At 40.3% G+C, this 27,408-nt stretch overlaps 1 protein-coding gene across 4 annotated transcripts; it reads left to right on the top strand.

Moving 5' to 3' along the window:
- Nucleotides 1-4,803: 4,803 nt before the first annotated feature.
- RABGEF1 (RAB guanine nucleotide exchange factor 1) lies at nucleotides 4,804-26,795 on the top strand. 4 transcript variants are annotated; one of them, XM_086762986.1, is made up of 10 exons: nucleotides 4,804-4,896; nucleotides 13,298-13,483; nucleotides 15,386-15,552; nucleotides 16,553-16,672; nucleotides 19,728-19,894; nucleotides 21,516-21,597; nucleotides 22,386-22,518; nucleotides 22,921-23,012; nucleotides 23,380-23,636; nucleotides 24,617-26,795. In XM_086762986.1, the coding sequence occupies exons 2-10, from the start codon at nucleotides 13,305-13,307 to the stop codon at nucleotides 25,013-25,015; spliced, it is 1,596 nt and encodes a 531-aa protein (XP_086619112.1). In that variant the 5' UTR covers nucleotides 4,804-4,896; nucleotides 13,298-13,304; the 3' UTR covers nucleotides 25,016-26,795. The 4 variants fall into 4 exon arrangements, with proteins under 4 accessions (XP_086619112.1, XP_086619111.1, XP_086619114.1 ...); XM_086762985.1 differs by having other exon boundaries at nucleotides 19,725-19,894; XM_086762988.1 differs by lacking the exon at nucleotides 16,553-16,672.
- Nucleotides 26,796-27,408: the final 613 nt, after the last annotated feature.

Raw genomic sequence — 27,408 nt, 5'->3', positions numbered from 1 at the left:
TACTGTTTTTTTTTTCCTTTAGATCTTTTATTTATAACTGATTAGGCCAGAGGTTTGTTAGAACATACTTACCTATTTCTGTGTGCTTCTACTTAGCTTTTTTTGCCACTTCATCATTTCCGTAGCTGCTTTTCCTCCCCCACGCTCACAAATACCCAGTATTTGCAGGCTGACAGGATAGACAGGCTGGCCATAAACGGTCTCTTGTCATCAATACAGTGTTGCTATGAATATCATGTTTGCAGACCATTAAAAGGACAATGCCTGTCAGTCCATTTACAGCTCATTTAATATGAAGGAAAGACAGTTTTTAGTTTGTGTTCTGAGACAAGATACATGCCATTTTTATTCCAAATTGATATATAGGAACACGTCTGTTTAGAATGAACTTTATTTTTTTTCTTACCTAAATAAGAAGTCTCAAAATATTTTCAAAGCACAGATTGCATGTGTCAAAACACAGGTTACTGTGTGTCTGAACAAAACCATAAGACATCTTTTTAACATCCTCTCTATACATGCATTGTCTAGTAGTTTTTAACAGAGAGCAGAGAGATCTTACTGTCAGGTCTCATGTTAAGTGATGTGGCCAGTTTCACAGCACATTAAATGCTTCTGCATCTGCTTTACACTTGTAAAATAGGAAGGATACCTACTCATCTTTATAAAGCACTCAAAAATGATGTGAAAATATATCTATGTGCACCATCCACTTAATGACTGTTGATTTCAAGAGTTTAAAAACTAAAATAACATAACTCTTCAGCTTGGTGTGGGCTTCTTAACTTGACTACCACAATACTCTACATAGTAATCTGAAATACTCATTGCAGAACTGCCATGCTCTGTGGAGGAAGGTGAAGATGCTAACACCTTTGATCTGGGAAGCCTTTGAGCCATTAACAGGTTCCATTTTGTCCTCGTCGTGCATCTTTTCTTCTGAGACTGCTGGGTTTTGTTTGGTTGTTTTTTAAATCTGATTTTACCCAGAACCTATAAGGAGGGATCAGTTTCTGCACTGATGAGGGTGTGGTTTCTTTGGTTTATTTTGATGTTTTTCAGGTCTTAGTTATCTGAATAGCAAAAGCAGTGAGTTACTGCAGCAGGGAGTTCTGTGTACCCCCCTTTTGAGGTTTTTTTTTTTAAGTTTTAGGAAGTCTACCTGAGAGACACCTCCATCATGTAATATGCAAAAATACTTGAACTTGTTAACGTGATTATTTTTGAGATTTTGTTGTTCAATTTTGTAATGCTCTTTCCTGAAACTAGCATGACAGTTAAGGGTTGAAATCAGCATTGGTTTTCTGATAAGCCTGCTTATGCCTTAGATATTGCTTCCCCCCATTTTGTATAATCACTCATCCCAGAGGTGTTCGACATATGAAAAAGTAACAGCTATTACAGGAAAATCAAGACTCTTCCTTGATTCACAAGGAGTCCATTAAGAGACTCAGTACTTGTTAATCCAATTGCAGTCTCCATTCTTCTGCTCCACTTAGATGCCTATCTCTTCAGCCAGTGAAAAAAACGTAGTCACAAGGTTGGGTCTGGCTAGCAGAAGTCCTTGAAAGCAAAAGTCAAAGACTCCAGTCACATGAGAAGTGTACTGATTTGCCTAAGCACATAATCTGGCCTTTACTGAAGTGATTGTTAAAGTTCCTCCAAACCCGAAAGGGCGTTGATATTTCAATGTGTTCCGAACGATAGCTTTGTTAAACCCTAATCTGTCTGGAGCCAGGTTGTTCCAATGTGTGTGCTGTGAAAGACAAGAGAGTTTGGCCACTTCTTTTTTTTATGGTTCTTGGTAAGTCTGTGTTTTCCTAGTGAAATCTGAAGGCGAGTGAGTTTGCTAATCGCTGCCCCCCAGAACTGAATGCATTGAGCATGTGATGGTTTTTTGCAGAAATGAAAGTGAGAGGGAATTAGTTCTGCAGTGTATTTCCCCGGAGACAATCCTCACCAGCTCTGAAGGAAGACTGGTGAGATCCTGATCCACACTCCCCCACATCTCCATTAGATGAAGTGTAAGAGGCATGAGGAGATGAGGTGTCTCGCCTGAAGAGTCACAGTGAGATAATGATTCTGACTGGATTCCCCCTTGGTCCTTGCCCCTTTCTCTAGCATTTAAGATGTACAGTTCTGTGTGCAGGAAATGTTTTACTTTGCACCATCAGATTTGTTTGCAAGATGAATACCTAGTCTGTTTTAATCTAAATAGATTATGCTGACTGATAGTTGCTAAAGAATCAGTGAAAATCTTATTACTGACAAAAATATCTGAAAAAAATTAACCCCCCCCTTATTTATAGCATAATCACTTTAATTTCACTCTTCTGCTTTATTTTTTTTCTAAAGACTGTTAAGAAATGTAAACTCTTAGTTCTTTTAAGGGCTTACATCTGTTTTGTAGTAACATGTATTCAGACTAAGTACCCGTATTTTGGGGTTTGAGGGCCTTGTTTATTGCCTGCTGTGAGCTCAAGGGTAAGTGCATGATCTCTCATCTGTTTGCTTTTTTCATTAACACACTCCCACCCCTGATATAATTAAAGGTCATGATTTTCTAGCTTCATTTGGCATTTGCAAGCCCTGGGAACCTTCCTGCCCAGCTTTATTCTTGCTGCTCATTCTTGTTTATAGATGACCTGGGACAGGTGATGTGATGAGGAAGATGATGGAAGTGCTGACAGGGAGAGTCTCATGTTAGAGCTGATTGTTTGCATTGCCGTGTTCTTTCCATTTTATTTCAACTCCTGTGCTGTGTGAGGCGGAGGAACATTCATCACCATTTGCGTGAGGTCAGGCAGAGGATCCAGTCCGTCTGGAAGCCCGGCTAGCCTCGACCGTGTTCATCCATTTTCTGTGTGAGTTCATTCTATTGCGATGTATGGAGTTAAGTGGGTGGGAAAATCCAGTGGCTGTGGATTGCACTGGGAAGTACAGCAGTGATGGGTGAGGTGGCTGCGGGGTCACTATTTGAATTTCAGCATCCTTGCTTAGGGGTCTGAGGACCTCTGTGCCACAGCTTATGCACTGGATCTTTCTTTTCTGCGTGGCAAAGCACAGTAATCAAGTTTGGGACACAACTCCCTGACAGGTGAGAGAAGACTGCAGAGCACAGAATGTAGAAAGATGTCTCTTAACTCAACATAAATCCCTGGGACATTATGTTTGTTTCACTTTCTTCATTTAATAACTACTTTACTCCGGATGATTTATAGGCCCCACTGGCATTAAGTAATTGGTATTACTGAACCCTGGAGTTGCATTGATCTCTTTGGTTATTTGTAGGTAAACAATTGTAAATGTTTTTGGGTTCTTCAGGCACAGAAGAGAGGACTCAGGATAGTTCTGAGTGCTGTGCTATGGAAACATAATTTCATTTAACAAAGAAAAAAACCTCCAGTCTTTGACTGTCTTTCTGCAAATAAGCTAGATTTCAGAGGGTAATTCTGTTCTGTCTTTTGTGTATAGTCCTCCAACTGGAAATTGCTTTCCAGAACAGCAGTTCTTCGCATTTTACTTACACGAGCGTAGTATAAGTTTACCTCCACTTTCACTGTGACTTTTATAAATGGATTTTGTTTTGCTGAATTATAAATTGTCTATGTCTATGCATTGTAACCTGTAATGCCTTTGAAAATCCAGCCTGGATGCTAACGATCAGGGTTTGGAATTATCTCCGAGTGTGTTTTGTTTTTAACTTGATGTGCTACGTTTAATACTGTGGGTACTGTAGTGTATTTTTTCCTACTGTTTGACTTTTCAGTTCAGGTAATATTTAGTCTTTGTTTTTAATTTAAAATACATGTGCATATAAAGTCTTGTTGTGCAATAAAAATATATTGTATTGAAAATTGTTGGGATCTGGCTAATCTGGTCTGCAGCCCACCTTCTCACATTCTCTGTGATCCGAGTTTGCTTTGCGTGACAGCAAACACAAATTAAGACACCAGTCTCTATCCCAGGCTTCGGTTAACGGCACCAACCAGCAACTTGTTCATCGTTTCCATAACAGATGGCGCTTACGCAGTGTCTGCAGTTCTTGGGGAGACGATGGGTATCGGATCATCTCGGTTCTACTTCCTTCCCTCTGTTCGTGTGAACCAGCACAGAGAAGGTCTGTAGCGATGCTCCAAAAGAAAGTTAAGTTGCTGGATTTAGCTTAGCTGGCTGTGTTCAGAAGTATTTCCCCCGTGTTTCTGAAGTAACTAAAATAATATTTTCCTTGCTGTCCATTTGCCTTGCTCGAGTGATCCCTGCTTACACAACTGGATGGCTGTGTTCAGCCCCGCTGTGGGAGGAAGGAAAAAAATAAAGACACCAAAACCAGCACGACAGCACCGTGCAAGTGAGAAGGGAAAGAGGAAGAAGTTTTAAACTGCAATAGCTATTTCTTTTTCTGCTGTGGTCAGCGCAAACGCACGTTCCTGAGCGCTTGTGTGAGCTGCTTGGTCCGGACGAGGCCTGGGTTTGGGGTAAAAACCAAGCAGCTGCTGGGAGCTGGGGTAGTGTCTGAAGAGAGAGAAGGGATGGCGCTGCTCGGGGGCTGGCAGGGGCAGAAAACGCGAATCTGAATAAAAAGACACGTAAATACTCCGAAAGTCCGGATCCGTTCCCATCGCCAGCCTGTATGTGAAGCAGCCCTGACGATGCCGTGGCATGGCAGCTCTCCCCTCCAGCCCGGCTCACGGTGACCACCGCGACCCCCCCCCGCTGCTCCCCGGCAGCGGCCCCGCGCTTCCTTCCGGGAAGAGGCCCCTCCCCGGAACTGAGGGCCGGCCCTTCCGCCGCCGCCGCCGCGGAGGGCAGGGAGCGCCGGGCCGCCGGGAGGGGGAGAGGCGCCGCGGGAGGAGCGGAGCGGAGCGGAGCGGCCGCCGCCGCCCGGAGCAAGCGGTGAGTCGCAGCCTTGAGCCGTCGCGGGCCCGGCCCCTGTCAGCGGCCTCGCTTAGGGGCTACCGGTGCTGGCTGGGCCCGCCGGCGGGAAGGGGCTCGCGGCGGGAGCCGCGCGGTGACGGTTCGGTGGTTGCCGGCGTCCGGCTGCCCTGGCGTCCCCGCCGCCGGGCGTTCTAATTCGGTGTAAATCCGGGTGGTGTGGGCCCTGCCGAGGGGGCTCGCCGGGCTCCGGGAGGAGGCTGTCACCGGGCCTAAGGCGCCGGGGTACGGAGAAACTTCGTAAGCCAGTTTCCTCCATGTCCAGCTCCGGTTGTTTGTAACATAACTATTTATTATTATTTTTTTTAAATTCTACGGGTGCGTTTCAATAGTTGATCGAGGCGAAGGTGTGTCACTGGTAACTCTGCAAATCTGGCTCCGCAGCCTGTTTTCCTGCCGAGTTCCTTGTGGATCAAGGGACTTTTGACTCTTGGCTTGTAAGTATTGCCACTGCCTGCCTTCTGCGTGCCTTCTCCTTATAAAACCGGCCATCGAAGTCCTCTCAACTCCAGCCAGATGCAGCCTGGAGTGTATTTAAGATGCTGAGCAGCACGTTTTGGATGCTTTTGTGGGTGTTTGCCGCTGTCTGAGCACTTTGTGTGGTGTGCAGGTCGTTCCCTTGAAGCAGGGAGTGGCTGTGTTTTCACAGAGGGTGTGAGGTGTTGGAAAGATGAATGACGCACTGGAAGTAACAAAAAAAAAAAAAAAACAACACCTCTCCGAGGGAGTGGTTTGGCGTGGATTAAATCCTGCTGGTCTGAGCTGCCTTGGTCTGTGGCAGACCCCCCTGAGGGGGGGGGGGTATTACAGGCAAATCAGGTTTTTTGGCCTGACTGGGGCTCTGATCTGGCCCAGTGCTGGGAGTTAGTGGCACTGTGGACTTCTGGAAAACGAGCAGCTTTATGGAGGTTGTGATTTAAATCCTTTAATGACATGGCTTGCCATACTTTTCTTGTTTGGCCTCATGGTCATGAAAGTATTTTGAACGCGGTGCTTTGTATTGGCAGCACTCTGGGATGTGTACTGAGTTTTCCAGTTACCTGAGATTGCTTTAAGGCTACTGACTGATCACCGTAGAAGGACAAGGCTGTAGTGTTTTCCAGGAACAGCACTTCACCCAGGAATTGGATGGGTTGGCCTTCTGGACGTGGTTACACAAGTGTTCTGCAGGGGGGAGGATTAGGAAGAGAATTGTAACTCCACGGAATGCTTTGCTGACAGAAACCCAAACCAACACACGATAGAAGGGAAGAACAGGAATATAAAGCCAATTATACCAATTCATAACATCACTTTACACAACAAACTAGGATTATAAGCTTGAAGTTAGTCAATGTTTTTTTAAATTTTGTTTCACAGTGTTATCTAATCTAGAACAGTCTTTCTCAGTTCCCTTCTTCCTCTCCTGATGTTTGCTATATAATCCTCAACTATGCTGGGTTTGTTTTTTTTTGTTTCTGATGATGGACTGCTTGTGACCTAAAACTAGACCTAAAAATCGTGCTTGCAAAGTGCTATTAAAATGGTGTCAGTAAAAAATCAGGTACAAAATGCCTAAGATGTTTTGAAGTTTTTTCTCTGAGGTGATAGCAAACTTAGTTTTAAGCTGTATCCAGGTGAGCGTGGTTGACACGTTGGCAAAAAGCACAGAGCACGTGGAAGCCCATCGCTGCTGTTTCTGAGGAGATTTTAGAAGTTTTAGCTAGTCCTCTTCGTATTTTCTATTTGACTTCCCAGTCAAACAGTACAAAGCAGTTTTTAGATGTTTCTCGTGATTTCATTTAAAAGTGCAATTATGAGTCACATGTAGATGGTGAGACAGTCTGTTAATTCATGAATACACGCTACTCCAGGCTGAGCCGTCATTGCTGCGGGCAGTAGTTAAGAATTTGATGCAGACAAACAAAACCGTAGCTTGTGGTCTGTACTGATGTTGGGTAGGGGAAGACGCATCTTCAAGGTGAAGTGAGTTACGAGCTCTGTGGGTAGAGCGTCGAAGCCTCATGGCCGTGAGGTTTCAGAGGTTTTAAGTAGTGCCTGCCATTTCCCCTGCCAAATTACAGAGCCAAACAGTGCGGTGGTTTTCAGGTGGCTGATCAGACTGCGATGACTGTCTGTCATCACAGTTAACGACTGTTTCTTTTCTCAGGATCTTTCGTTAGCAACCTGTACTGTTTATACCAGGCAACAATGGCTACAGCTGAAATTTCTTTATTGCTAGAAAGATGCGCATTAAAACTCTGAACACTGGTATGATCTCTTCTGCAAAGACAGCAACCGTGTTTCTTTCCTAATTTGGAAGTTGTCTAATGGCTTTTGTATCTTCTGTTCATGAGTGTCTCAGATTATATTGCCCCACCCTTTCGTCTAGAGGAAATTAACTCATGTTTAATTACCCTTCTGCTAATTACAGGCCTGAATGTTTAGGGTTACACATGAATCATGACTGTTTCAACACTTACATGACTCCTAATAATTTTGTGGCATTTGGGTCAGTGATTGCTCTTTGGAATACATACGTGCTATTTTAAAGACGGTTTTCCATACACAAAATCTGTAGTTTTTAGAGACCTTAACCCAATCCCAACCTTCCACCTCCCCAGTTCTGGTACACTTTCTATTTTACCTTGTAAATTTATTTTCAGTAACTGAACTTGCATGCAGGTTTAGGTGGGATTGCTACTCTCTTGAGCTGATGTGGAGGATGGTGTACTGTTCAAGCACCAGTAAAATGTAAACCAGCAGCCGTCACTGTAAGAATTGTGCGTTTGGAGACTTCCCCAGTTTTTCTTCTTTTCCTGCTCTGAAATCCCATGCCTGGGGATGGCCGTTAATGACCAGACAGATGGAGTGAGTAATACTGCATCAGACATTGCAAGCACTCATTGGAGCACTTTGATATTTAATAATGATAAGAATTAATGCAAGTTGCTCATGAAGTGCTGTGGAGATTTAAACTTGAAGAGCCAAATCACATTCACTTCAGTCCAGTGAAAAGACCTGGTGTAGGTTGTTGCTGAGAGTTGTGCCAAGATTTTTTCAAGACGACTGCTGCTTTCAGGAAGTAGAATAAGGCAAATAGATGAGAGGGAAAAAAAAAACCCACAAAACAAAACCAACCCCGAACAAAAACTGGAAGGAAGGATTCAGGCATCAGGAGACTGGTATTTTTTGTTTATGATCAGAAGTGTAGAAGGCTGAAATAGGCTTCCCAGAAGTCAAAGGCAGTTTCATACCTTTGTGTCAGTCTGCCCATTTCCAGTCTGTTAGGTGAAGTCTTTCCCTGGTTTTACATATGTTTAATAAACTTTGGTACCAGTATTGAAACTCCTTTACAGAACAGTCTTACAGAGCCACTGCTTCAACTTACAGAGTTAGTGGGCAAAGTTTGCTTGTCATAATTATAAATTGACTTGCAATTACCTCTTACTAAAGGTGTCTGTAGATTGATTAAATGAGTCCCTTTCTACTCAGCTTTGATATGTGAGCTCTTTCAACCAGCTCTTCCTTCAAAGGTGACCTAAACAGTCCAGGACTAATAAATACTTTATGAAAAAGTCAATATCTTGTCGTTGTGGCAGCGATGCAGTCTGCATTGACAATAAAGGTATCCGTTTGCGTACTCGGTCCCTGGGAGGTAAGGCAGGTACACGTTAGAGAGGAACAAGAAAAACAAGCTGGTGGTGTCTGAATTAATGATAAATCTGTACTTCTTCAACTTCATTTCACACACAGTGCTTTTCCTGAAGCCAAAGCTATGTCTGCAGTCTTTGGAAACCCTAATGGGTTCTGAAAATTATCTTAGGTTTATTGATGAAAAGAACCTGTTATGTAAGTCTAGCCTTTCATCTGGGCGTTAAATCAGCCCTTAGTGACAGATCGTATTTGGATGAAAGGAGCCCCTTTTTCATACCACATAAAAGCTAAGAATTCGCTTGCTCTTTGCTGTGACTATGAAACCTGCTTTAATAAGTTTACTATTAGTTTTTCCAGCTAATTTGTAATCTAGTCTGTGTGAAAATTGGAATATAGTCTTTTGCTGTTGTTGAGAGCTTTGGGTCTGATATGAAAGGTACAATGTCCTGGAGCAACAATTGCTGCTACTTCAGTCCTATTACAGGATACTGACAAAAATGGCCTCAGGATTTATGGACTTGTAATTGGAGGAGAGAGCGCCTTTTGGAAACTCAGAGCCCATTTTGTGCTTTATGTGTCTGGCCTGCATTTAGAGATAGCACGTATGAGCATCAGGTGTTGGCAAACTTTTGAGCTCTGTTCTTATCTCATAGTTTTAGTTGTGAAATGGCACTGGTTGTGATGGTTTTATCTTTACTCCCATGAGGATGTAATGGAAGATCACCAAAGGACAAAAAAAAAGGTAAACTAGTCTCTGGTTGCTTAAGTCTGCGTCAGCGCAATCTGGTTAGTTCTGCATTGATGTTGGTGAACTTCACTGTCTTTTTTTATATGAGCAGTCAAGGAGCCAGGGGTTGGACGTCCAGCCTGGTGTACTTGGGACTGGCTGTACAGGAATACGGGCATTAAGCAAGGTGTTACTACCGGAGCTTTTGTGACTGCTGTAGATCGTGTTCTGGTGTCTGTAGCTGTTTCCCAGCACTGTGCAGGGAATTAAGATTGCAGCTTGCAGTCTGCAAGCGTTGTTTAAATGCTTTGATGTAGTCCCTTTAGAGATTTAGATGTATCCTTATTGCTTCTTGGGCTTGCGAGGTCTGAAACTCAAAATCCTTGAAAACTGGAACACGGGTTTCATTAAGCATCTGGCGCACTTCAGGTCAATGGGAAACATTTTGTAAAAAAAAAACCCTTTTCTCTTTCCTCTGCTCTCCCCTGAACCTGCCCCTCAGCTGACCTTAAGCTTTTATTCTTTTTCTTTGACAATACTTGTAACAAAATGCGTGTTTCATGTGTCTTAACTCTTTCCGTGTTTTCTTCAGTCAATCTTCAAAGACAGATTGAAGTGTGTGACTCAGGGGAAAGTGATGTGGCAGTAGGCCAGCAGTATTTTGCAAAAAGTTGGTTTTTCTGGTTTTGGCTGAGCTGCCTTCTTCCATGACTGTGGTAACTGAAACCCTGTACTGCTTGCACAGACGTTTTCAGTTGCAGCTTTGTCAGAGTCACAGAGGAACTGTTAGGCAGACAGCTGGTTTATCCTTCCTAAAAAAAACCCCTAAGTGAATTTCCATTTTCTGAAGTAAGAGCTATGGTTTATTGAATATTCTTCTTGGATGGCAAACTTGACAGGAAAAATCTAGGGCTGTGAACAAGGAGTGAGAAACCTCTGAGCTGGTATTGCATTTCTTAAAAAGTAGTTGCTTTAAGTAAACAGGTGCTCAAAATACTACTGAATAAAAAGAAAAAATTTAAATGAGTCAAGGTACAACAAGAAGAATGTGTTGATAGGAAGATGTATTTGAGAGCTTCAGAGTGAGTTGCATTAAATCAAATAAGAAGCTAATTTTGAATTAAACCACAGTGGGTTTTTTGTAACATACGTAAGTATTCTAAGATGCTTATGAAAAAGCTGCAGAAAGAGATCTGCTCCGTCACTAGAGACCTTTGATGCAGCCACGGGCAGCTGGCGCTGTAGCTCGGAGTTAGCGTGCCGTCAGGCTGGGCGGGTACCGGCCCGGGAATGCATGTGGCAGTAAGACAAGGAGCTCTTTGGTGTCCATACAGTCTAGTCCTCTGTCAGCTGTGGTACAGATACGCTGATTGCCAGCAATGAGCGGCTTTCCGCGTTGTAATCATCCAGAATAAATCCCCTTTTGCAGCCGTGGTGTGACAGCCAATGTTAGTGGTGATCCTCTAAGGAACCACAGACACGGTGCGTGAGGAGGAGTTTAAAGATCGTGAGGAACTGTGTAAGAAGGTGTCACTTCTGCTTTCCCTAACGATATTCACAGCAGAACTATTTGAAGCACTGAGCAAAGAGATACGTGAGTGTACTTTAAATTACAGGGATTTGCTCCTGAGAGGGAGAGGGGGTGCTTCTTGGCGTTGCTTAGAAGTGTTTTAATTGGGACACAGGAGATGTGAAAAGGATCTGTGATGCAGTGCACCTCTCCAAATTGTACTAGTTAATTTTATTCATGATCTTCTGGTATCTTATTATCCTTCTTGATAAGATTTCTTTTTTTTTCTTTTTTTTTTTTTTTTTTTTGTACCCCATTGTAGAAGTTTGTTACCTTCCTTACAGTTGTTTTCCTGACTTCTCAGTGGTCAGGCAGTATGGAAGCTGTTCAGAGTTACCTACCTCTCTGACTTCAGAAAAACAATAAATTTGTTCTTTCTTTTGGATTATGTTACTCAGATGTGGGCTCTGAACAGGTCATGCGTTCAGGGCAGGAGTGAAAATAAAAGATCTGACTATGCAATAAGAAGTGTGACTGTGCAAATATGTTGAGTAGTTGATCTTTGAATAAAGAATGATGTACTCTTAGCTGGATGGGAGGGAGAGAAGGGAAGAAAGAAAGGAAAAAGAAGCATGTTGAATGCTCAAAACTTAAAACAAAATGTTTTTAGGAATGAAAGATTGTAAAGTGCACAGTGATTTAGTTGCAGAAAGTTGACTTGAGATGGATTTTTCCTATTCAGTTTATTAAAACTTGAGTTGTTCCATTCATTAAAATTTTTTTGACCTGTAAAAATTGGCTGTGAAACTTTTTTTTTGCAATGGCCGTATGTCTTCAAAGAAGCAGAAAGCCTCTGCTTTAAGTGCAGCATGTGATTTCTTCATATTGATTCAGGGTGACCTCTTCTGTCCCTGGGCCTGGAACTGATGTAACTGCAGTCGAAAAGACTTGAAGGAGAGGAAGGTGGCTTGGCTTCGCAGCTGTTTACAAACCTCTCCTGAAAGAATGCGAAACAGCTGAATCTTGCTGTCGAGAGACCTGCTCTGCTTACTCCAGGGAAAGCCGCTGAGCTTTGACGCTAAACAGACCCTTATTTTTAGTTCTAACCTACACACAGGGCTAGCAGGATGCCAAAGGTAACTGTGGCGCTGGTATGCGGTTAAAGCTCTGTGGATACAGAAAGCTAATATTTGTGCGTCTGTGGAGACGCAGTGAAAGTGCACAACTGGCATAGAAACAGTGTGCTGTGAAGCTTTCAGAAAGGAAGGTGTTGGTGTGGGATAGAAGCAAGTTCATGTGTTTCGTTCTGCTCCTCTAGTTTTCCAGCAGCCTGAGTGTCTGAAACCCGGTGCTGCAGACAGCTGAATTCCTGAAACCGGCCTACAGACTGCAGCTGCGAAACTGTTACGACTTCGTTGTGGTGGGTGGTAGGATCAAGGATGTTATTTCCCTGGGTGATAGTTCAGACTGCTGGAGCACTCTGCTGAGGGTCCCAGGAGGGAAAAGGGCTGGATTTGGTGACCAAGACCTGCTTTCCAGTGCCATGCTGTGGTGTTTCTAGTGTCTGTATGTGTCAATATTGCAATCCAAATGTCAGTATTTTAATATGCAGACCTTAAACTTGTTAAGGCAGGAGATCCTGTGCTGCTTTTCTCGTAAAATGGACCCAGCATTTAGAATTAGAACAAAGAAGGTGAAGTGCCCTTAGGAGCCCGCTGGCACGTGGGATGGCTTCTGTCAAGCAAGAAAAGAAAGGGGAGGGCCGGGTCGTTGGAAGACAGGCTCTGTAGGGTGTAGGCATGAGAATAAATCTTTTTGTTGCAGTCTCTCTATATAAATTCTATAGAGCTGTGCTGTACACAGATCCCCAGCTTAACTCTGAAGGAGCTTGGGTACTGAAGGAAGTGGAGATGCACCTCATCCGTGTTAACGTACCCTGCCGAGTTAGCGGTGATACTTCGCTCTCCTGTGAAGACGTATTCTTTGAGGCCAAAGATGTGTTACCTAAAGTCTCACCAGCGTGATTCTTTGCAGATGATCTCAGCCTGAATACAACCCTATTTACATTTTGTCTCTTACTCAGTTTACTTCCTTCGTTGGTGATTATAACTTTCTACATTTCTTTTTTCCTCCGTTGCTTTGTGCCTCTGCGACTGTTAGAACGATGTGCTGGTGAGATCGGAGAATTGGGCCTTTTTCCACGCGTGTACGTAGCTGTATGACTGGTGTGCTGGCCTGCTTTCCAGGCCAGCTCTCCAGTACTGTTGGAAGTCAAAGCTATGCAAACATATGCTAATGCTGCGGTTGGCTTTCGGGGCTGTACAATTATATAACCATGCCTTTCCTCCTGTGGCCTTTATTTTGTTTCTATGGAACTATTCCATAATTAAAACAGGTGACTTCTTTCTAAAAGGCACGCCTTCAAAAGAAATTGTTTCTAGCAGGCAGTTAATCATGTTTCTGTCTTTTACTCTTTTCTCTTTAAACAGGAAGAAAATGAACCTGAAATCTGAACGCAGAGGAATTCACGTTGATCAGTCGGAGCTACTGTGCAAGAAGGGATGTGGTTACTATGGCAATCCTGCTTGGCAGGGATTTTGCTCCAAGTGCTGGAGAGAGGAATACCATAAGGCCAGGCAGAAACAGATTCAAGAGGATTGGGAGCTGGCAGAGCGGTAAAAAGCCCTCTTTATTCCTTCTTCTTTTGCAGTATGGTGACTTCACGAGATACTATTCCTGTCTCCCAGTTTCTAGTCCTGTTAGCTCTGGCTCAGTTGCTTCGTAAGTTCTCAAATTTGACCTTTCTAGAAGAAATTAAAATCTTCTTTTGATGCAAAGATGAATATTTATGACATTCTAATTTAAGAGCTTTCAAAGGCAAGTCTGTGAAGTAACAAATGTAAACACCTCTCCAACTTCTCAACAAATACTTTGACCTAATTTGCATACCGAAATCTGGAATTCTAACTAGCAGTTAGAAGGGTGAAAGTGACAATTTTGTTTAAAATACCTCTGCCTCTGGAGACCACAGTTATTGTCTTGAATATAGCCAGCACAATGGTTCTTGCATTTCAGCTACTGATTAAAAAAAAATTGGTCTGTAGTCATTCTTTTAGACTGCAGAGTTAAGCCCAAAAACATCGAAAGTTTAGCTTTAATAATTTAGGTAATTTTTCTAAGCACATATTTTCTGCAGAACAGTCCAATTTTCCTAGTGCGATAAATGCTTGACGCTGAAGATGGGTGTTGGAGGAAATCTATGCTTGAGTGAGAAAAATAAGAGCAGCTATAACTACTTTTTGTTGGATTAGGTGGAAAGCAAAAGCATTATCCACTGCCTGAGAAAACTGCAAAGCATTCTATTTTCTACTACAGCTGTCCTTTGTGTCACTTCCAGGTGTCAGTTAGATGATATCCACTCAGAATTGACTGTTTCAGGAGTTTGTGAATGCTTGGAATGGAGGAGCATCTAGCTGCATATTAAGAGTTGATTGGCAATTGACTTGAGCTGGCCGAGACATTTGTTTGTATTGACACAGATTCTCTGCTTACGCTTACCTGAATGTATTAGTGGTGTTTACCACAGCTCTAGGAAAAAATGCACGTGACTGAGACGCATGTGTGCACTCATTGACTTACAGTAAAATGGGGCATTGAAGGAATTTTTTAATAAGTAACTCTTCAGTAGGGAGATGCTAAAGGAACAGATAAGCTGTGATAGTTTGCTGTAGTGAACAGACAAGCTTGTCAGCACAGATAAGACACAACCTTGCCTCAGGAGATTAGAAATGCAAGAGCATTTATGGTCCATTCTGAGCTGGATGAACGTTTAAAGAAAGTTGCTCAATCTTTTAGCGTCTTGAAGGGCAATATAATATAACCTATTTTAATCCTCCTCCATAGGAAGAAAAATAGCCATTGAAGGATTAGCATGTTTTCCCTCCCCTACTTTGTATATGTAGATTAAAAGAGAGGTTTGGTCTTTGCAAAGCACCCACCAGTGTTGAAGTGGTTTGCCTCATTCATTCAAGCAAGCATATGTATTACCAAGCCTTTGAAAACAAATTATGTCAACAATAAGGTCTCCCAGAATATTTCTGAGATTGTGGCAGGGTATTTCACTTGCTTAGCTGCGAGCTGTGGTTTTTTATCTTCAGTAAGCTGGTAAAGGATTGCCCGTGGTGGTATGTGGTGAAACTCTGAACAGGATGCAGGGAGGAACGCGACCCATTCCATTAGTGGAAGCACTCCCACAGTCTTTCCTCTCTCCTCTACCTTTGTAGAGTTCAGGGCTGTGACATAAGGGGAAGGTGACCATGGTTATACTTCAGCCTCCTCCCTTTTCACCTTACTATTTAATCCTCCATGGCCACCTTAAGCTTTCCCTCCGTTTCCCCATTGCAACGTGGAAAGAGTGGACTTGATGTATTGAAAGGAGGTGTGGTAGGAAGCAAGAAATTAAAAGGGACATAAGAGAAATAGCACGTCAAGTGAATAATTAATTTATTGCTCAGGAAATTAGCTTATTTGTGCTGGTTGTAAGCATTTAAATTAGACCTGCATTTTTCTAATTCCAGGCTTCAGCGTGAGGAGGAAGAAGCGTATGCCAGTAGTCAGAGTACCCAAGGGGCACAGTCACTGACCTTTTCAAAATTTGAAGAGAAGAAAACCAATGAGAAAACACGAAAGGTCACTACGGTGAAGAAGTTCTTCACTGCTTCTTCCAGAACAGGAGCTAAGAAGGGTAACTTTCTCCTTTGCTTTTAATGATTCTGTACAGCATATTAACTTAAAGTATTTTTGACAGATGTAGCAACAGGCAGAGTAGTGCTCTGTGACTTGACTTTAAAAAGTTGGAATAATGATGCTACTGGAGAGCACACAGAAAAATGTGAGCTTTCGGGTTACGCCAAACAGTCTTTAACTAGAACAATACGCTTCTGAACGTGTGGCCATGTTTGTGTTAGTTACACAGGAGTTCCTCCACTAAAATAGAGTGTAAATGTGTTCCTGGTGGTGGTCTACTGCTGCACAGCTGAGTGGAAGTATCTTGTTTATATGACACACATTCTTGCTAGATTCATGAGTCAACCCTAGTGTGATACGGTGGTTTAGGACTTGAAGGGGAAATCTTCCTGAAGAAAGCAGGAGAAAAGTTACTGTTAGTCATCTCAAACAAACTGGTATGTCTGTATGATGGAAATGCAGATACAAAATATCAGGTGATACTGCCATGAGAGATCACTTGAACAGGAAAACTGGAATGTGTAAGCAGGGTGCCTTTAAATGAAAATAAATGGAAAGGAAATTTGTAGTGTTTATGCACGTGTGGGTTGTGAATATCGAGTTTGTGGTTGGCTGAATGTTTATTCTACAGCATGTGTTATAAGTAAGAATGATTAATGGCACTGATGCCTTTGCATAGCAGTAGCTTACTTGGACAAAAAATGGAAAATGCTAGACTGTGGAGGAGGCATTCCAGAAGAAAAAGCAACATTGATGTATCTTAGCCTTATAAATGATGCATTACCTTAATAAGAAGTTCTAAATATGTTTGGATTTCATCTTAGAATTTGTCTTGGTGCATGGGCAGCAGCTGGCTGAATGAGGCATTCAGCTATGTATTAAAATTTTTTTTATGTTCATTTTTTTCACTTTCCATATTTTCTTTTTTAATCCCCTTCACCGTCTCTCCTGACATGCTCCCGCTCTTGGTGTCTTGCTTGCTTTTGCATTTATTCCAGTGGCTCAAGAGAAAATCGTTAAGCAAGGACAGCCTGGGAGGGAGCGAAATGCTGATAACATTCTCAGGGATTTGAAGGAGATTTTTACTCCCTCCTGGGAACTGGCTTCCCCTACTGAAGGTAATGCAGCACAGCTTGAGCAAGCTGTCTGCTTGATTTTAGTAAGCTTACTTCTTAGTTGGGCTTTGCAAAATACAAACTAGGGTTGTGCCAGTTGTAACTCGTGCTGTTGAATATGCAGATGACAAAAAAAAAGGCAAGTCTAGCATCTTGAAGTTAACTCAAATCTCTAACCCAATTCTTTGCTTTTTGGTAGGGAGAATATAGGAACAAAGCTGAAGCTTCTTGGAGATCTACCTTAGCTTGACATCTGAAGGATTGTGCAGTTTCAAAAAAAATAACAATTGTGTAAGAAGTAGCTAGATCTCGTGCTGCTTCATATTTTTATTAAAAAAAAAAAATCCAGATTGCCATTATTAATCTGATTATAAATTGAAACTACTTCACCTTAACAGTTCACACTCCAAGGACTTTTGAATTCTCAAAACATCTCCAGATGTTTGTTACATTAATCAAGAAGACAATTTCATATCAAGAGAAGACATATTGGTTTCATTTAGACCAAAAGGATGCCAAAAGCCTTGATGCAAACAGCTTTAGGATCTTGTCCTATGTTATTTGCTTGCAATTCTGACATCTTCTGCTGACTAAAGAAATCTGAAGATGTACCATTCTTTATTTTGCAAATTATATAAAGATGATGAGTGGGTGTGTGTAGTAGAGCTAATGACAACACTGTTTTTGATATTCTTTACTTGGACTCGATCCGTGACCATGGCACAACCATAGTGAATCACTGGAGTGCTAATGTTCTGCTGTGACAAGTAGCATTTTTGTAGAATGTCTTGAGAAAAATTTTAATATTAATAGTTTTTATTTTTTGTAAAGGTGATCCTTTCTTAACTCTTCCCATACTCTTTTATTTTCACTTTGGCATATCTCCTCTACTAGGTTCTCTTTAACTTGTTCAAACGGAATTTCTCTTCTGTAATCAGCTTCTTTTTAGTTAGACTTAATTCTTCCCGATTACATGACAAAGCTGAAAATATTTTGTTGCTGAAAGTACATTTATTCCTGCAGTCCTTGGTAATCAGTGCATATTGTACAGGTTCATTTTCCTTAAATCAAGATTTCAACACAGAGATTAATGAAGCCGCAACATTTCTGAGCGACTACGTGTAGTTCTTGGTGTGATTGATTAAAAAGACAGTTCATTCTAACATTCAAATTTTTTAATGCCTGCGTTAACAGTAATCTGCCTCAATTGTCTACATCTCTCTAATAACTAAAAAAAACCACAACCTATTTTAAATCTGTGACTAAAAAAAAGTCATATTCCTTAAGGTCAAATAGCAGAATAAGGTTCATAATTTTACTAATACAGTGAACTCGGTGTTCAAATAAGTAAATAGATCTTTGGCTGTTCTTTGAAATGAAGTCAGTAACTAATTGTGGGAAAAAATACCTTATAATTCTACCTTTTCAAAAGTGGACCTGCTTGCTTTGCTTGTTATTGCAAAGCTATGCTGTCTCCTTCCTGGTTATGTAATATTAAATGTGACAAATCTAGATCTACATACAGTAATGGGTGCTGTTCAGCTTGAATACTGTACAAGTGTTCTACTTTGGATCTTGAGTATAAAGATGGGAGGAAGTCCCCTCTGGAAAAAGTATTCCTGTGTAACTAGGAAGGACATAGAAAGTGCAAATCAATCTTAATTGCTGCAGCTGGAATTTAAATATTTGCAAAACCTTTTCCATTCTTATCGCTTAAAAACTATAAATGTTCTAATGATACCTGACCAGCAGCACCTTCTCTGGATAACAATTTGAAGTGTAGAGTATTGTGCTTTGCTCAGTGACCAGTGGTGTTAGTCACTGGATCATACAGCTCTGAATTTACTATAGTGCTGCACCTATTTAAAGCAAATAACAACAAACAAAAAAAAACCCTCCTTGGGCTACCTCGAGTCTAAATTAAACATATCAACTTAAATATACTAATCCCCTTTACTTCCTTTTATTTTAGAGTTCTGCCTGTACGCTTATTGAAACAAGGATTTTGTGTTGTGCATGTTAGTGTTTTCAGATTGAAAGATGTTTGTATCATGTTGACCATGAATATTTTCATGTTTTCTGTCTCTTTGCTGCTTGCTTTTCATCATGTTCATTTACATCACCTCCATTCAATCCTTCATTTTGCACAGTGTTGGCTGGCAAGTTGAAAGGTGGGTGAACTAAACTTGCGTAGTGAAGGTATTGATCAGTACAATTAACTCGCAACATAAATCTTGGAAAATCAGACGTGTTTGTGTGGAAAAACCCTGTAGTTGCAGGTACATAAACTTGCATCAGGTGCTGTGTGCAGTCTGTGTTCCTGCCTCCTTCTTGAGCGTCAAGCAGATTCCTCCTTGAACAGGCGCGGTGCTTCTGCTCTTGCTGAAACACAAATGGCCAAGTTCTCATTTACACTGGAGGTGTGATTCTGATTCTGTGGCACCTGCAGCCAAAGGGCTGCCGCATTTGCACCAACCTCATGCTCCTATTCCTTCTCTTTTGCTGCTGCTGATGCTTCTGTAACCTAAAGTCAGTTTGGGGAGATGATCAAGCTGAAAAATAACCCTGTAAGAAACACTGATTTCTGTCTAGGGCTGCCCTAGTTCATGAGCTAGTTGAATGAATGCTTTTGTTGGTGTAAGCAAAGGAGCAGGAATGTAAAGGTGAGGGGAAAATGGAAAAGGAACCACTCAGTTATCTTAAACTGCTGCAGAATCCCACCTGGAAGCCTCGATCTTATATGGAGCTACCTTACCTGGGAATGAAAATGTAAGAAACCCCAAAGCAAACCCATGTTAACAGTAATTTGCTAACATAAAAAGGCCATTAGTGTAAAGGAGTATGTGGCTATACGTGTTTCACTTGAGTGGAATACTCAATTTCCTAGAGTTCTGTTTAATAATACCCAGCATTTCACTGGTAAAGCTTGAGAAACAAATGCTCATTCATCTGCAAGTTGAAAAAAACAACCTGAAATTTTAGGACATGTTAAATGCTTCCTTGAATTCATCCACCAATGTGAAAAAGCTAATCTCGTGTGCCCAAATTTTCCCAGCAGAGATCCAAGAAGCCAAGGCTCCCAGCCCTTCTATAAACAGGCAGGCTAGCATCGAGACAGATCGAGTCTCCAAGGAATTCATAGAATTTCTCAAGACGTATCATAAGCCTGGACAAGATATCTATAAGCAATGTAAACTATTTTTGGACACAATGAATCATAAAAGGGTAAGTTTTGCGTGCCTGTTACATAAATAAAATGGGAAAATAAGGGAGAGATGAAGAAAATGGTGCACTTCTTCCAGCAGTTTGGTTTTTATAAATAAATAAATAAATATACACACGAGTCTTCAGCTGATATGCTTAGTCAAATGAAGATCTAGTGGCAGTCTTAAGTTCTGAATGCCTTGATTTTTTTGGTATGGTATGTGACCAAAGAAACCCTCCAACCCCAGTATCTTGGGTATCTTGAGAGACCTTTCCTTTGCATCCCAAATAAATTAGTTCTGAATAAATCCCACATAAATTGATCTGTTGAACAAACAATTTTACAGACAAATATGACTTGTGGAAATTACGATATAGTACATAATCAGTTTTTAGATATCTTAAGTCTAAAAAGTTATAAAGATAATACAGTATCAACCCACACGTCTCCTTTTCTTTGGGGAAAGGGAACTTGACTGTGCCTTTTTTTTTTTTTTCTTTAAATATGGAATAAAGGTTACCTCTTCATTCATCATAAAAAAAAAAATTCATGTTCTTGAAATATTAATGTGTCTGTAGTGCCACCTATGGTTGAAATGAGTCAGTATTCAGCATACTTTTTTTTTTTTCTTCCCCTATCTTTCCTATTTAGTATATAGTTACTCAACTTATCCTCAAATTGGGCTGGAAATTAAAGAGTTCTGATGGAATCTTACATACCCTCCACTTTGAAAATATTTCTTTTTTTATTTTATTTTTTTATTTTTTTTGTCCGTTGAAAACAGGTTCATTCTGAGCATAGAGTTTGTAAAAATAGTGTGGTGGTGTTATTGATTGTAAACACTGAAGGTACTCTCATTTCCTAGTTCCATGACAGTTTGTGCTAGTCAAAGAGAAGTGTTTCTCAAAACATACAGTTTGCTACTACAGGTAAACCAGGCTTAAAATGCAGCACTCCCATCAAGAGCTGAGAATTTGTGTCAAGGTAACTGTTTAGTTTTTGACTTTAGAGAATTCAGAGACTAAGTTCTCTCTCTATTTATTTTTATGTATGATTTTTGTGTTACCATTTAATGGTGAAAAGTTACTTGATTGGTAAAGTTAAAATTAACCCTTTGATTCTGCGTTATGTTCTTTAGTAACTCAGTTGGTTAATACTCAAAAGACAGTGTTGTTTCGCAAATAACATTGTGAATATATTTCATAGTAACTTTATCATTAGAAGTATTTACTGTATAGATGTTCTTTCAAATATATGATTTATGTTCTTGGTTTCCTGGTATACTTTATATTGTGTTTTAAAAAGTTAAAGACACAAAGTTGGGAGCAAGCATTCTGCTTAGTAGTCTACATTATTTTGTCACCGTTACTCAGGGATGTGTCTGGGGAAAATGTCTAATTCCATTGCTAATAAACATCTGTTCAGCAAATAAACGTAAGTCTTTTGCGTGTTAAACAGCCAGTATGTCTTGGTTTCTCATATTTTTGAATATAATTTAGCCAACATAAACACCTCTGATGATATATTTGCATTCTCAGACTGTGACGGCAGCTGGACGCTTTCCTTAAACAAAAACAAAACATCAGAGGCATTGCTGCAGTTTCTTCCACACATGCACGCTTAATTGGTTTTCTGTTGCAGGACTTAAGTATTGAGGAGCAATCTGAATGTGCCCAGGACTTCTATCAAAATGTGGCAGAGAAATTACAGACACGTTGGAAAGGTATCACGTTCCTCTTCCTCACATCTCACTTCTGAAAAAGTAATGATTTGAGGATAAAGCCTTTTGCATTTTCAAGTAAAAATGAAGCATTCCTAACCAGCTTTCAGAAATGCTGTTCACAAATTCTAGTACCATAGTTTGAACTATTCCCAGCAGCACCAGTTCTGTAAAGTTTTGCAGTCTAAATTATTTGTTTTTACAGGTTTTTCTTAAACTCTCAATTAAATGTGGTTCAGTTGTTTTCATTTCTTGTTTTAAATTCAATAATATTTGTTTAAAACTGAAGTTGAATGTGTGGCCTCAATGCAGTTAACAGGCTGTGAGCCTTACATTACACTATATGCACAAGAAGCCAGTAAGAGGCGAACGTTTCTGTTGCAGACTGCTTTTATGTGCCTGGTATGTAAGTGGCACAGCTTAGACATAAACAGGAACAGAGGACTTGAAAGACCTCAGTGGATTTATTCTCAAAGACTGTATTTTTGAGAAATATTCTTGTAAGCTACAAGCAGCTGAACCTAATTTGTGTGTTGAATGCGCAAAATGAACGCGCTTCATTGTGAACATATGCATGTACGTACTTTGGCACATCAGTGTGGGTTCTCACCATTATATTTTTACTTCTGCTGTAGAGAGTGAAAATACTGCAAGTATATTTAGTCTTTATTAACTTAGGTTGGCTCAAGTCAGTAGTGACTTGGTGATATTAGGACCAAACTGTATGAAATCTTCAAAACAGCCAGAGAATACTTTATTTACTGTATTGGGGTGGGATTTGTACCTTTCAGTGCCCCCTGAAAAAGTTGAGAAAGCCATGGATCAGATTGAAAAATATATTATGACTCGACAGTATAAATATGTCTTTTGCCCTGAAACGACTGATGATGAGAAGAAAGATCTTGCTGTCCAAAAGAGAATCAGGTAAGTCTGTGAAAGAAAAATAGTTGAGTAATGCACAGTCCTGTGAATGAGTTCTGAATCACACACGTTAAAAATCTTGCTGTACGTACAAAAATGTCAAGCTTTTTAACCAGAAAGAGTTAAAACCACTTTTTTTGAGAAACAGGAGGAATGAATAGAATTAATAATGAAAGCTACTACACTAGGAAAACTAATTGTTGTGCTTTTGTTAAATTATGGCCAAAAAAAAAAAATTCTGGAAATAAATTACTTCAGTGGAATAAACTAGCTTATAACTGGACCAGTGCCTTGTTAACACAAAGAACTCCTTGTGCATTGAATTCAAGAAGCAGCTTGTTTCAAACACCTGAATGTTACTGGCACAGAACAGCTTAACTTTTTTTTTTTTTTTTCTTGTCATAGAGCTTTGCACTGGGTGACTCCACAAATGCTCTGTGTTCCTGTCAATGAAGAAATTCCAGAAGTCTCTGATATGGTTGTAAAAGCAATTACAGGTTTGTGAATGATGAAGTTTACATTTACAGCTTTAAATTTCAGATCTTTTATTCCTAGAGACTATTTTCTGCTGTCATCAGAAGGCGAGCCAGGCTTTTAGATTTGCAGTAGTCTTTGTGGTATTGGACTAGTATATAGTCTGTGAAGCAGGAATAATTTTTCCATCACAGAAGTGTTCAGGGTTACCTGATCTGTTTGAAATACTTGGACTGAACCAAGAGGAGGTTGAATAGACAGATACTTTTGTGGAACATGAAGCACCACCGATAAAAATGATGCCATTTTAGTATTGTCCAGTAAGTGCCTTACTCATTCAGTTGTCTCATTAATATGATTTAATGATTTGAGAACTTTTTTATCTTACAGATATTATCGAAATGGATTCAAAGCGTGTCCCTCGTGATAAATTAGCCTGCATCACCAAGTGCAGCAAGCATATATTTAATGCTATTAAAATCACAAAAAATGAACCAGCTTCTGCTGATGACTTTCTTCCAACACTTATCTACATTGTTTTGAAGGGAAACCCGCCCCGCCTGCAGTCTAACATCCAGTATATAACACGCTTCTGTAATCCAAGCAGGTTAATGACAGGAGAAGACGGCTACTATTTTACCAATCTGGTAAGTGCAGGAATAGCGTTGATGTTTTATGCAAGATTTTATTTTATTTGGATGTAGGAATTTCCAGTAAAGGCAAACACAGCATAACATACAAGGAAAATTAAAACTACTCTTCAAATAGTGGTTGAGGTTACTTAGAGTACAGCAAGCTCTTTTGCTTTTTATCTCCTCTTTCTTCCTTCTTTACTTTTCAAACTGGTCAGTGGTTTGTTTTCTTTATAATATTAAACTCTTTACTTGAACAGTCTGATGCTAAGACTTGAGTTTATTCTGTAAGGAGCTAAGTACTTCCTGTTCCTGAAGTCCTGAGTTTGAACTGTGCAGATGTTCCCCATTTAAGCCATGAGAGTTTATCTCTTGAGGGGACTGCGGAACTAGGCCGTTAATGTATGGAGATAAACAGGCTTTTTAAAGCTTCTGCAGGAGGCATTTATTGGTGTACTTGTTTATATGAGAAGGAATTATGATTATGAACTTGGCTTCTCTGCATTTCATCGTAAAGCAATTCTCAAGGGAAAATATGTAGCCGAATGAAATACTTAGAATGTTAAAAATTCCTTTCAGTAGGAGGAGAGCATCCACAAGGTAAGATGGGCACTTGTCATTCCTTCCTTCAGAAAATTAATAGAGAACATAGCAGATCTCTGCTGATGAGATTATTAAATATTGATACAGTGCTCTTGTCTAGTTGCCTGTCTTGTTCTTTCTGGTCTCTCACCTCCAAAAGGCAGTGACATTATCCAGTGAGTCAGTACCGTTCAGCTGAAATGCTGTCTTCCTGTATCATTCTTCGAGTTTTTTTACTTCATCAGACTTCGGGGAGAGGAGAGAGGCATGTGAACCCTCTGATATAGTTAGGAGCAATCTGCTGAGGCATTAAATAAAAGAATCAGTTACTGGTCTAACGGCAGGATTAAAAAATAGGATGTGTAAGTTCCCATCTGTAGCTTGCAGTGATTCTCATTCTGTTTTGTTTGCAGTGTTGTGCTGTGGCCTTCATTGAAAAACTGGATGCTCAGTCTTTAAATCTAAGCCAAGAAGATTTTGATCGTTTTATGACTGGTCAGACATCCCCGAAGAAGCAAGAATCTGACAGTTTTTCACCTGATGTGTGCCTGGGTGTTAAGCAAATGTATAAAAACTTAGACCTGCTGTCTCAGTTGAATGAGAGACAGGACAGAATTCTCAGTGAAGCCAAGAAGACTGAGAAAGACCTAATAGATTGGACTGATGGAATTACAAAGGAAGTACAAGATATTGTTGAGAAACATCCATTAGAAATAAAACAAAAAAATCAAGCCTTAGCAGCTATTGACTCTGAAAATGTGGAGAATGACAAGCTGCCCCCACCACTGCAGCCGCAGGTTTATGCAGGATAATTGTCAGTGTTAGCTTTGGAAAGCATCATTATCCTCACCTAGTACTATCTGCTACTTGGGAAAGGAAGTAAATTTAAGGCTAAAAATCAGATGAGCTTAAATCCAGTACATTTTTTAAAGGTACTTTTTTTTTTGTTGTTGAGTATAACGAACTGTATTTATTTTAGTCAAGTAGATTTCTATTAGGCTTTTGTGGATTTTTGAACTGAATTTAAATTTTTCTACACAAACCGGTGTAATTTTTAAGCAACACTAGTCCATTGACTTTCCTGAAAGCTTCCTTCTAGGCATGCACTTACTTGTTTTTAATAATTAGTTTATCTTAAAGAATTCGAGTTCCAGCCGAAACTCAAAAAGTACCAGTGTTAGTCTGAATTTATTCTGTAGCTGTAAAGATGAAATATGTATTGTAAAATATGTAAAATTGTAAATAGATTGAAAATCTAATGTCTCAACTGTGCATGACATCTTGTGTATGAGTGAAAATTATATAAAAGTGTTCATTTTAGCACCTTTCAGTTATATCCCATGGCAGTATAAAGGCAAGTACACTGTTAATGTTTCAGTAAGCTCGATGGTGTAACTGATGAATATCAGAGAGGATATTGTAATGGTTTGAAAACTTGACACTCATCTCGTAATCTGCTCTGTTAAAAAAAAAAGTGCTTATTTAAAATACGACATTTCTTCGTGTAAATGTTCTCTCGCTTTGTCAGTACACCTGATAGCCTTCAGTGGTGTACGAAGTGCTGATATTCCTACTTTTGAAGAGAATGTTGAACCCACCTTCAGAAAGGAAGGAAATATTTTTATTAAAAAACGCATAATGTGGAACAAAAAGGGGGCGGGGAGGAGATAGTGCAAGAGTTGCACCAAAAGTGGCTTTCTTTTTCTGGCATTGCCTAGTAATTTCCACCGGTGGGCTAGGTCTTGATTGCTTTTTTGACAATCCTGGTAGATAAATAAGTTCATAGAATTAGAGGCTGCTTTTTAGAAGAAGCATGAGCAGAGAAGTGCACTTTATTTTCATGAAATGGCAGTCTTCTGATCTTTAGTGACCCCAGCCTTTAGCAAAGGGAGTTCCCTTGCTAAAGGATTGCACAGCAAGGTAAATAAGGCTTTATGTCACAAAGTTTAATTGGTGTACTTCAAGTTAAGAATAATAGCTCATTCAACAAAAAGTAACCTCTTGCAATATAACTTTTTTATGCCAGTGAAACATTTTGTATGTAATTTTAAATATCTTGCAGTTAATCCAGTCTGTCATGACTTGTTTGTGTACCTGAGATATCTAACATGAAGCTACTTGGCTTGAATTGCTCTTAAGCAACGTTAAATTCTTACCATCAAGGAGGAGAGTACCTACCTCTTTATTCTGTTCCACTGCTTTAAAACCACCGCTCTTTGAAATTTGCACTGCAATAATTTCAGACCACAACTGTGATTTGTCCCTTTCTGTCAAATGTATTTAGCCTTACGAACTATGCATTCCTAGTGTTTGAGATAACCGGTTACCCCAAACTCCACTGCTGAGGTGAAGCAATGAGCTAATGGGATGATCACAAGGAATTATATTAGTTAATGTATCCACGTGTCACTGCGCCCAAATTGCTTAGGATCTGACCAGTGCTTGCAGTAATAATACTGTAAAGTCTTTATTTTCTTTGTAAACACTAGGTGCTAATTCTGATATCCAGGTACACAGGTTTACCTGGGGGGGGAAGAGCAAACTTCTAGCTATTGTGTGAATTGCCATGTTTAAATAAAAATGTGTACATTACGGCCTTGTTAATGAGTTCCTACAGATCTCGTCACTGGGTTTTGTTACGCTGTTAATTATTAATGTGAATATAATTGTGGCTGCTTCTGCATTCTCTGTTTTGGGAGAGACAATTCTTAGCCATTCAAGTGCAAGTCCAGGTAACAATGTCTTTTTCTTTGCAGAAGATCATTGTAGTGATTAAGTTCTTAAGAACGATTTGCTGGTGCAGTTGTACTAAAGTATCTCTTAGTCATATGCCATCTTGTTATCAAGTCACTAAAGTGGGAGTGTTTTCAGCAAACAAATCCTCTGAATGCCCGGTGAGGCAGGTAAGATGGATTTCCGTACTCCATCTAAAAGTTTGCAAGCAGGAGTGGTTTGCTCCTAGCTGTAGCATAGCCTGTGTAGTAACAACGCTGGGAGCAGCTCACAGGAACTCACATTCTAGTGTTTGAGTAACTAAACTGCTTTAAGACCTTGTCAGTATTTTATTAGGCAAACCACCTGCCTGTAGGTAAAACAGGTAAGTAGTTTTGTCTTGCTTTTAAAAATTCGGTGGTTCAGTCGCCCTGGCAATAACTAGGGCAGAGTGTTTTTCCAGGCTGGGCAAACCATCATGCGCAGGGCGCTG

Source organism: Chlamydotis macqueenii, chromosome 19 (genome assembly GCF_036417535.1).
Source record: "Chlamydotis macqueenii isolate bChlMac1 chromosome 19, bChlMac1.mat, whole genome shotgun sequence".
In the NCBI taxonomy this organism is placed as follows: domain Eukaryota; kingdom Metazoa; phylum Chordata; class Aves; order Otidiformes; family Otididae; genus Chlamydotis; species Chlamydotis macqueenii.
Note: the sequence above shows the minus strand (reverse complement) of the source record. Positions and strands in the feature narration are given on the sequence as shown.

Coding starts and splice junctions, on each gene's coding strand:
- RABGEF1 (XM_086762985.1), top strand. CDS start 13,305: ATGAACCTGAAATCTGAACGCAGAGGAATTCACGTTGATCAGTCGGAG. Junction 13,484..15,385: donor GATTGGGAGCTGGCAGAGCG/GTAAAAAGCCCT, acceptor TTCTAATTCCAG/GCTTCAGCGTGAGGAGGAAG. Junction 21,598..22,385: donor ATTACAGACACGTTGGAAAG/GTATCACGTTCC, acceptor TGTACCTTTCAG/TGCCCCCTGAAAAAGTTGAG.